Source organism: Wyeomyia smithii, chromosome 3 (genome assembly GCF_029784165.1).
Source record: "Wyeomyia smithii strain HCP4-BCI-WySm-NY-G18 chromosome 3, ASM2978416v1, whole genome shotgun sequence".
NCBI lineage: Eukaryota > Metazoa > Arthropoda > Insecta > Diptera > Culicidae > Wyeomyia > Wyeomyia smithii.
The window spans coordinates 30,783,741-30,793,896 of record NC_073696.1 but is presented as its reverse complement, the minus strand read 5'-3'; the positions used below and the strand labels follow the sequence as shown (position 1 = coordinate 30,793,896).

The 10,156-nt window shown below is 40.6% G+C and overlaps 2 protein-coding genes across 2 annotated transcripts; one reads left to right on the top strand and one right to left on the bottom strand.

Moving 5' to 3' along the window:
* The first annotated feature begins 328 nt into the window (after window positions 1-328).
* On the top strand, window positions 329-2,523 carry LOC129726627 (zinc finger protein 449-like). Its single transcript, XM_055683567.1, has 2 exons — window positions 329-710; window positions 774-2,523. The coding sequence occupies exons 1-2, from the start codon at window positions 488-490 to the stop codon at window positions 2,504-2,506; spliced, it is 1,956 nt and encodes a 651-aa protein (XP_055539542.1). The 5' UTR covers window positions 329-487; the 3' UTR covers window positions 2,507-2,523.
* An 85-nt stretch (window positions 2,524-2,608) lies between these two features.
* LOC129726629 (uncharacterized) lies at window positions 2,609-3,639 on the bottom strand. The gene is made up of 2 exons (XM_055683570.1): window positions 3,004-3,639; window positions 2,609-2,941 (listed from the first exon to the last, which is right to left on the bottom strand). Exons 1-2 carry the CDS (start codon window positions 3,445-3,447, stop codon window positions 2,609-2,611), a joined length of 777 nt encoding a protein of 258 aa, XP_055539545.1. The 5' UTR covers window positions 3,448-3,639.
* Window positions 3,640-10,156: the final 6,517 nt, after the last annotated feature.

Here is a 10,156-nt window from a genome sequence, read left to right as displayed (position 1 = left end):
GAGACTGTTTATAATCGAGTCCGACCTGTAATAGCAAATTTCTTTATTCCACTGGGTGAGTGCAAATCTACGCTAGAGTAGAGAAACGATACTGAGCTTTACAATGCAAGAAAGAGATGTCAGATAACTCCAGGTGGACTCTGAAAAGGTCGATTAATCGACTCATTGCTGTCCATCAATCGTTATCGACTATTGATTACGAAGAAAGCATCGCTTAGTTCGGAAAAATCGGACATCCCTAGATGTGTAACAAATTTGTTTACTTGATTCATTCGAAAAATTCATCCCGTTCACCTCAGCTGTGTTCATTTACACCTGTTCGACTGCTGATCTCTGCAGAATGCATTCTGGTGTCAGTTGACTGAGTGGTTATTTGGCTTGATTCAGCTTACCTGTGAGGTTCGCATATTCTACGGAGCAATCAGTGAAAGTTTATTTTAATTCTGGATGCAGGGAGAGGCTTAATCCCAGCAAAAAGTGAGAACATATGGCGTTGTGTTGTGTTCCGATTTGTCCTTACAGCAAGGCCAAAAGTGAGCCTCCACCGGGAATCAGCTTTCATCCCTTTCCAAGTGACGAAATCCTTCGCAAGCAGTGGTGCTTCGCGCTGGGAATCAATGACCAGCGTAGTTTCCGGTGGAAAGCTGTGTGTAGCGAACATTTTTTACCATCTGAAGTGAACGCACCGGATGGCACCCTGATTGATGGAGGTAGACTTTTAAAATTCAATTAAGTATCAATTTCTTGTTTAATGACAAGTTTCCTGTTTTCAGCTGCTCCGTCTATCTGTGAGACGGATGACGTTGAGATCCAGCATGAGGATGAAGCATCAGATATTGCACATTTGAAAGAACTTTTCTGTCGAATGTGTTTCCGTAAGCATGCAACTTTATTCCCCCTAAGCGCCCAAATCCATGGCATGAATCTAGCGGAAATCATTCGAATCGTTAGCACAATCCGGATTGAACCGAATGCTAATCTTCCAAGCAAAATTTGTACCAATTGTATTACAAAGGTCGACTTCGCCTTCAATGTTAGGAGAGAATTTCAAATAAATGCAGAAAAGCTGCACTCAATTGTAAGGATGGATAAACTGCATGAATACTACCAAAACTATGTGGAGCCAGCCGAAGAACACACCGAAAGCTATGCCGATGGTATTCTACGAAACTCGAAGCTCGCACTGATTGATCAACAGATGATTAAAACTCTAAAAGAGGATGATATCGAAAAGCTTGGGATTTTAATTCCTGAAGTGAGTAATGAAAACACGAGAGACGCCCAAAAAGACTGTTTAATTGAAGATGCGTTTAATGATGTTCAAGATTTGATAGAGGAAGATGTTTTAGACAGTTCCGATGCGTTGGAATACGAAGAAATATGGGAGACAGACATTGCAAACGATAACGATTTAAAAAAGTTAGAGCCCAACGTAGAACTTCAAACACAGAATGATTCCATTGCCGTTAAAAAGCAAACTGAGCAACACAAACAACATTCTGAGGCAGTAATTTCAGACAAAAAAACTTATGTTTTTTCTTGGACAACACTGGTAAAACATAAGAAAGCGGCAAAGAAAGAGAAAAATGAAAACGTAACGATGCTGGAGATGATTCCCAACAATTGTTACGTGTGTAATCAGGCATTCGCTTCCGAACAAGTACTCGAAGAACATCTAACATCCCACGCGGCGTTGGTTCCGTACAAATGCACCCAGTGCAGTACCGACAACAATCCCATCATCCTGAAGGGGATAGTTTCGCTGAACCGGCATTTGCAATCTCATCTATTTCCCTTCACATGCCCCCAATGTCCGCTCCGATTTCCGACAAAAGCCGGCCAATATTCGCATATTAGATGGATTCACCGTCATTACCAAAAGGATGGTTTCACGTGTGATATCTGTGGGAAAAAGTACGAACGAAAGCGAACATTCATGGCACACGTCCTGAAGCATCGAACGCAAAAGGAACAGCGCTACAAGTGCAGCCACTGTGAGAAACTGTTTACTACCAAACTTTCTCTCGAGCGGCATCTACGAACGCACACCGGTGAGCGCCCGTACGAATGTCCATACTGTAGCAGACGATTCAACCATCAGTATAATTTCCAGCAGCATAAACTACTGCATTTAGCCGTCGGAAAATCTTTTCGGTGCGAACATTGCCCAAAAACTTTTGTAAGATCAATTTCGTTGAAAGAGCATCTCCGTGAACATTTTCCAGAAGGCTTAGGACCTAGTAAAGAACCCAAACGCAGTCAAGTGTTCCGCGATGAGCATGTTATTGTGGTGAAAAATTCAACAGAAACCTTCATTTGTCGGTTTTGTTCAGAACAATTTCCAGACCACATTACCAAGACTGAGCACGAGTACAGTGCGCATTCCACCCAAGAGATTATCCTGGAAGCAATCGAACCTGTTTCGCGAGAAGAAATGGAACGGTTCGCTGGTGTCAGCTACGACTGCCGAAAGGTAGAAGAACTTATAGATCTTGACTTTCAATAAACATATAATAACTATAACTGTCCATTAACAGTTGAATCAGTTAATCAGTTCGAAAACCGTCTCCAAAACTTAGGCTATAAGTTGAACATCGAAAAGTTTCTCTCATACCTTTATTCCTTTTTGAGCCAAATTTCTAAACTTAGCCTTCATGGAAACCCGTTTGTTGTGAGCCTTTATTTGCTTTTTCGTGTGTGGTTTGGGTTTTTTCTTGTCCAGAATAGGATCCCGTTCTATCACCTTAGGCTCAACTTTCGGAACCAGTGTTACCTCCGTAGCTTCCGGTTTCGTTCGATTCTTTTTTCTTAGCTTTCGAATCTCTGCGTTCTTTTTCTCGAGCAGTAAAATTTTCTGATGTGATTTCTTTTTACCACTTTCCGACAGACGCACCCGTATTTGTCGTCCATCTAGGAAGCTACCATCCAGTAAAAAAGCTTTCTAAAAGACACCAAAACACTCCGTAAAAATCGTTATAGATCGCATAGATGTTTAAAGCTTACCTGAAATCCTTCTGCATCTAACATTTCGACAAACGCAAAACCGGACGCTCTTCGCTTCGGAACGCGTACACTCTTCACCCTGCCAGCCTTTCGGAAGTGCTCTTCGATCTCTTCCTTTGCGGTCTTAAAATCCACGTTGGAAATGTTCAACACCAGCCGCTTGTTGCTTTTAACAGCTTGCAGTATTTCCGCCAGTTGTGCCTTAGTTAAGGTAGGTAAATTTGTGTCACCATCGTCGTCACTTTCTTCGCTGCTGCTGCTACTGCTCTCCTGGTTTCCCGAACCACGTTTGGCGGTACTTTTGCGTATCTGTTTTGGTAGTGGAAACTCCTCCTGCACCGTTTTCTTCGTTACTTTTGGTACGAAGGAACGTTCCACGTCGTAATCGGAGCCACTGTCATCTGCTTCCGGCGCTGGCTGGGCTTTTCGTTTCACTTTAACCATTTCACTAAATTATAGATTAATAACTCGGTAACAGATTACTATAATCTAAGAGGTTTTCCCAATATGTAAGTCACAAATCAAATAGCAGACAAAACGGATAAAATGTACGGAAAACTACAAATTCCAAAAGCAAAAGCGTGCTTTTATTTACGTTTTACTTCTCCCATGGACCGACAAAAAGGTTCAACTAAACCCAGAGGGGGTCCACCAATTGAACTGTATTGCTATCTAGAATACACTAGTCTATTTTTACGCGGATGTCGGAATTGGGTTGTTTAGCTATATCAGTTTTTATAACATCTGAAAGATCTGCATTTTCTAAGTGAAACGTGATTTAAATTTTTTTTCTATCGTTGTTCTTCGCGTTTTAAATCACGATAGTACTCATACCTCGTCCTGTCCAATTGCTCGCCAAATAATGAACAAAATGAATTTTCTTTTTTTCGGCTTTATCGAGCCTCAATAAAAATTCCATAAGAAACTGTCAAAAAGTTCTTTATACAATATCAATGCAGCATTTTTCGAGTAAGAACGAGACAAATGCAGGGCTGCGCAGGTACACAGTCTTCATAAACTACCCAAACAATGATTTTATTCAGAGGGTGGTACCACATACATAAGACATACGTAACACTGGCGTTTTTTTCTGGTACACGTTGCCCCATAGTACTCCGTACCTCGCCCTGTCAAACTGCTCGATAAATAATGAACAAAATGAATTTTCTTTTTCTCGGCCTTATCGAGCCCCAAAGAAAATCCCATAAGGAACTGTAGAAAAGTCATTTACAAAATCAATGCAGCATTTTTCGAGTAGGAACGAGACAAATGCAGGGCTGCGCAGGTACACTGCCTTCAAAAACAACTCAAACAGAGGTTTTTTTACAGGGGTTGGTACTTTCGAGTAGTTCATATTGTACCAACTTTTTTGGAAGATTTCTTCCTGAGTGCTACGTATGTCTTATGTATGTGCTTAAACTAAGAAGGCTGAAACACCAAAGGCTGAAATCCAAAAGGCTGAAATCACGAAATGCAGAAAGCTACATGAGGCGTAAGCTGAAAAATCATAAGGCTGGATATTCACAAAGTTCATTTCAATAAAAACGCTCGCGCGGTCTTTGGCCGACTCGATTGTCTGAGGTGTACGCTGTCCTTACTCGCTATCGCTCGTTCGGACTGAACTAAGGGATCACCCCTACGAGTCAGTAGACCTAGGAAAACGAACAAAGATGATTTCTTGCGGGGGGCTGCCCCCCCACGCAGTGGCCGGCGCTTCCGACGGCAGGTTGCCGGCACACACGTTTTGCCCTGAATCATCTAGGAAACGTGGACAACAGTCAAGGGCATATAGACTCAAATGCTGCAGCATATTGATTTTCCATTGCACAAACCAATTAATTCTCAAACATTAAACTCTGTTACCCCATGAAGATTTGCTATTCATGTGTCCGAATTTGTCAACGATTATGATTCAAGTTACAGAAGTTTCAGCCCTTCATGTTTCAGCCTTCTGGGGTTTCAACCTTTCATGTTTCAGCCTTTCGTTCATTCAGCCTTCTGGGGTTTCAGCCTTTGGTGCATTCAGCCTTTCGTATATGATACATACTTTCCAGCCTTTCGAGTTTCAGCCTTTTGGGTTTCAGCCTTTCGTTACTAACCCTGTTGCCCGCAGCACGCGTTTTATAATAAATTCTCTCCGATGTACGGTAATTTAGATTTATTATTAAATTCCTGGTTAGATAATAACTTAAAATTAAGAATAGTTATAAACGAATGTGAAATGTGGGGTTTACCTTTAGAAATTCGGCTGTGGCAACAAACGTGGGATTGGATCCGACTGCGTGAATGATATTAATGATAATCCTAAATAGTATGTGCTGTTACAATTTTATACACCGGATAATTAAATTTTCATATATATCTATGATTTGCGATATCTCGACTATCAACCTTTATAAATCAAACCTTATATAGACTATCGAATGTTAAATTGAACACGAGATTGATAATTAATGTTCTGACTGCCAAAGACGAAATGTGAAGCTGTAAGAGCCTTTTCTCTCGATCTACCTATTTTCCTGCATTTTCTTTTGCTTGACGTACAGATTCCTCCGCTAAGTAAATTGTGTGGCCGCAAGGGTCATTCGGAGGTGATACATAACTTCACTTTTAAAGTTCCACTACCAGATGGAGTAGAGCTTGATGTTCGGCGTGGCGTAACTTACAAACCCGTCTCACGTAAGTGGTTAACCCTGATAAATAGGAATCATAAACGGACGATAATCTATATGTTTTAACGATAACCAAGACAGTTCGGACTATAGAGTTCTCCAGGTGCGTTTGTATTAGTGCGATGTTAACGATTTATTTTTGTTAGCTGTAAGAATTTTTTGTCACCTGTGAGAACTGTCATCTGAAAGAGAGCATAAAAAACTACCGAGTTTGATTCACACTCTCACAAATTTCAATAGGTTGTCCGACTTTTCCTAGAAAACCATTCCCCAGAAAATAAAATGTCAAAAGATTTTTCCCAGAATGAACCATTCTCCAGAATACCAAATCCCAGAATATACTAGTTACCAGAATTCTAAACCCCTGAAAGTACTAGTTACTAGAAAACCGTTTCCCAGAATGCACAAATGCCCAGAAAACTATTCTCCAGCATCACCGTAACCAGAAAAAAAAACATTAGTACACTAAAGTCGCTTTTTACGCGGGGGATACGTGCCGCGTAAAAAAAACCGCGCAAAAAAAACCGCGTGAATTCCGGAATCCGCGTAAAAAGACCGCGTAAATTCCGGAATCCGCGTAAAAAAAACCATCGTCAATTTTGCATTCCGAGTGAAGGGGAACCAAAATCCGGGCAAAAAAATACCGCGTAAATTCCGGAATCCGCGTAAAAAAAACCGCGTGAATTCCGGAATCCGCGTAAAAAAAACTCGCGTAAAAAAACCGCGTAAAAAGCGACCTTACCCAAGCAGCAAAATTTGTTTCGATTATGAACTTTGTGCATCACAGCAAAAAATTCTTACGCGAAATTAAGTTGCAGTTACATCTCAGTTTCTTATACAATGACAAAAAAAGCGCAGGAGGTGGAGCCAATTGCAACATTTTCGTTGTTTCAACACAAGTTTCAAGAATGAAACCGCAATGTGTATGAACTAATGCGTGGAGTTCAATAACAACATGGTAAATGCTGCATGGCAAAACTTCAGCTACGAAGATGCATCGTAACAGCAACTAGGACGCAATAGAAACTTCATGGCGTTGTGGTAAGATTGTAAAACGGCAAATGGTCAGAATGGAAAGAGATTGTCAGTATAGCGATTTATCTTTGATTATTTCCAGAAATTTGAGGATTCAACTCCAGTTATCAATTTCTATTCACTTTTCTCGTTTGCTAATGGCCATTACCAGTTTTAATTTTGCTTCTTCAATTCATCAGTACCTCAGCGTGATAATGAAATTCAAAGCAATTTATCACATTTCGTTTTAGAGACCCACACTTTTTGGACGACTTCTAGTCCAAGTACCCAAAAGTTACAACGCAGTAAATAACCTCATCTCAAAAACAAATATAAGGCGAACGATTGAGCAAAAGTTGCTGTTACATGGCTTCAGAACAAGTATTTTGGTGTGTTGGTTTTTCGTATCTCGCAAGCATCACGTTGGCAACCTATATGCTCCACCCACTAGATCTATTCAGTGAAGGTTAGGTTTTCAAAAGCCGTTCACACGTTTCAACAACAAATCCAACCTCGCGAATTACGTTGTTGGTGTGAAGATTTTTGAAGCAGCGATGCAACTTTAGTTGTTGCTTGTTTCTTTACAATTTAATCGTAGTAACAAAAAAAGTTTCTTAAAACCTCGGAATTTCATTAGTGCAACAAATGATCACAATTTATTTTTTTATTGTGTTTCAATTGTTGCTTGGGTAGTGTATTCAGTTATTATATTGTTAACATTCTGAATTATTTAATTAAGACTTGCGTACCTGACCCCTCCAGAGCCGAAAAAATGAAAATTCTTTTACCTGCCATTCCGCAAGATCTAAACTGAATTTTATCGAACCTTTTTAAATAGATCACAAATTTATCATAGTTTTTGGGACAGTAGGGGGCATTTGATCCGGATTTATTGAGAGGAACCGTGAGGTACGTGGCTAGGTACAGGCTAAATTAAAAACGGTAGCGAAACCTTGCTTCCACAGATTAATCTTTAGGTTTTTGCAAAACAACACTATTAACGATCGGTATTTTACCTCTTCGTTTTAATTATATAGTCGGATTCCCTCAGCCGTGCCAGTTCTGAATTGACTGTTTATCGATGACTGCAGCTCAAGCCGAGAAGCGTATGAACTCGGGCGCGACGGGCGAGCGAGCACACCGCACGCCCGCGCGAGCGGATGAACGGGCGGCCCACACCACCACACGGCCGAATGCCCCGGAGTGTGTTGAGGCAGAAGCGCCGGCAAGTCCACGGCGCGACACCTGCACGAACTGGGAGCACGCGCAGACCCGCGACCCGGCAGCCTCGCAGCCCGAGTCATCACAGTCTTCAGAGCCAATCCTTATCCCGAAGTAACGGATCTAATTTGCCCCTTACCCACATTGATCTATCGACTAGAGACTCTATACCTTGGAAACCTGCTGCGGATTCGGTACAAGCTGTTGAGAGTTTGCGTGCCCCAGTCTTCGATTTTCAAGGTTCAAGAAGAGAATATCGACACAGCAATTTAATACCATGCTCTACCAGCCTGTCCTACCATATCTCTCTATGAAAGACTTTCATGGCTAGTATGGCTTTAAAACAGAAAAGAAAACACTTCCGATATCTCTTGTTGGCTTCTCGAAGGAAAGGATTCATGTTGCCATGATTACAAAGGCGCTACAGTTTCCGGTGTGCACGCCAAACGTATACTCAACAAGCTCCGGAATTGTAACCGGATTACCTTTCGCTCGGTCAATATATACTAGTGGTCAACCCAGGAAAACGAACGAACATCTACAGAGGTAATTTCTGCAGGGGGCTACCCCCCATGTGAACTAAATTAACCGAATTAAGATAAGAAGGGGTATTTTAGATTTTTGGTCAAGAAGCCTCAGAAATCAATTCGCTACTGTGTTTTTGTGTTCGACTTGTGATGTTCCTTCAGCCAAAAACGATTACTGAAAGTTCTCTGATTTTATGACTATGGCCTGGTGTCAAGCGCTTACTTATTTACTCCATGAAAGAACAAATGTATTAGTTGACAATTAGTTGATTCAAATGACAGAATCGTTATACATTTCAGATAGTTTTAACAGATTTTCCATGTTAAAAAAATAAAAAATGCACATTTCTTCGCTTTAGGATAACAGTTTTCTGGAAAACGGTATTTTCTGGGCATTGGTGCATTCCGGATAATAACTTTCTGGGGATTAGTACTTTCTGGGTAGCAGTTTTCTGGTGATTGGTACATTCTGGGATTTTGTTTGCTGGGGAAAAAGCTTCGGCGTTTTGTTTTCTGTGGAATAGTTTTCGAGGAGTTATTATACAATTAGTGATGTCCGATTACTTCTTGATTAATCGAGTTAATCGATTATCTTCAAAAATATTCGATTAATCTTTAATCGATTAACCGACTTTCCGATTATTGAATAATCGAATAATTGACCTCGATTATTGTTCGATTATAGTTCAACCTTGTCTAAAAATGGGAAAATTGGTCATGCTAACGGCGACGACAACACCAAGAGATTTCGAAACCTGTTCTCACTTATTTGATATTTCATTCAGAATTATCGAAATGCGCGCATGAACGAAAACTAGACTTTTCTTTTTTCGCGTGTTCACAAACAAAACATTCGAAGTTCGTGACTACCTTCGTAGTCGCGAAAAAGATTTTAAGGACTGTTCGCTCCAACGTGAACTCACATAAGCGAATATTAAAATATGTGTGCGTGCCAAAGCTATAACATTTCATTCCTTCTTTTTCGCATGCAGAAACCGAATCGAATGTCAACATCGTCAACACCTTCGCATTCCCGAATCCACGCACGCAGAGGTGCCAGATTTTTTGAAAAATGTTTTATTTTAGGGTTTCAAGCAGATTTGCTGGTTTCCTCGCAGTGGCAGATTTCGTCCAAAGTTGTCTGGCATCTTTGACTTTACCATTTTGAGCATTTATATCGTTGTGTTTTCCGCGTTGCCGCTGAACGTTATTTTTACGAAAATGTCGAAAGAGAGTGAGCCAAGTTTGGGCCTATTTTACTAAAAAAGACAAAATAGTTAGATGCAACCTGTGTACAGCAAATTTAAGTTTTTGTGGAAACACCACAAATCTTTTAAATCATGCAAGGTTAAAACATAAAAACATAAAACTAAGTGAACATGAAGGACCCAGCGAAGAGGTACAACATCAGGAAGCAAGTCAGGCAAAAAAAGTATGCCAATTGTCACTGGCAGATTCGTTCGCACGTCCTGCAACATTTGATTTTCGAAATTCAAGATTCGATACAGCGATAGGCAACCTAGTAGACAAGGCAACTTATTCAAAAACTGAGCAATGTCATTAAAATCTATATTTCCAATGCTTTTGATACTTTCATAAAAAAGCGCTTATGTATAGAGTGCCAAGCAGTTCCACTAAATGTGTTTTTATCTAGTATCGGACCGCTAGAAATCTAGAAATGACCGCTGCCGATATAGTGCGACTCCTTACCAAGTAGGA

Coding starts and splice junctions, on each gene's coding strand:
- LOC129726627 (XM_055683567.1), top strand. CDS start 488: ATGGCGTTGTGTTGTGTTCCGATTTGTCCTTACAGCAAGGCCAAAAGT. Junction 711..773: donor TGGCACCCTGATTGATGGAG/GTAGACTTTTAA, acceptor TCCTGTTTTCAG/CTGCTCCGTCTATCTGTGAG.
- LOC129726629 (XM_055683570.1), bottom strand. CDS start 3,447: ATGGTTAAAGTGAAACGAAAAGCCCAGCCAGCGCCGGAAGCAGATGAC. Junction 2,942..3,003: donor TAGATGCAGAAGGATTTCAG/GTAAGCTTTAAA, acceptor GGTGTCTTTTAG/AAAGCTTTTTTACTGGATGG.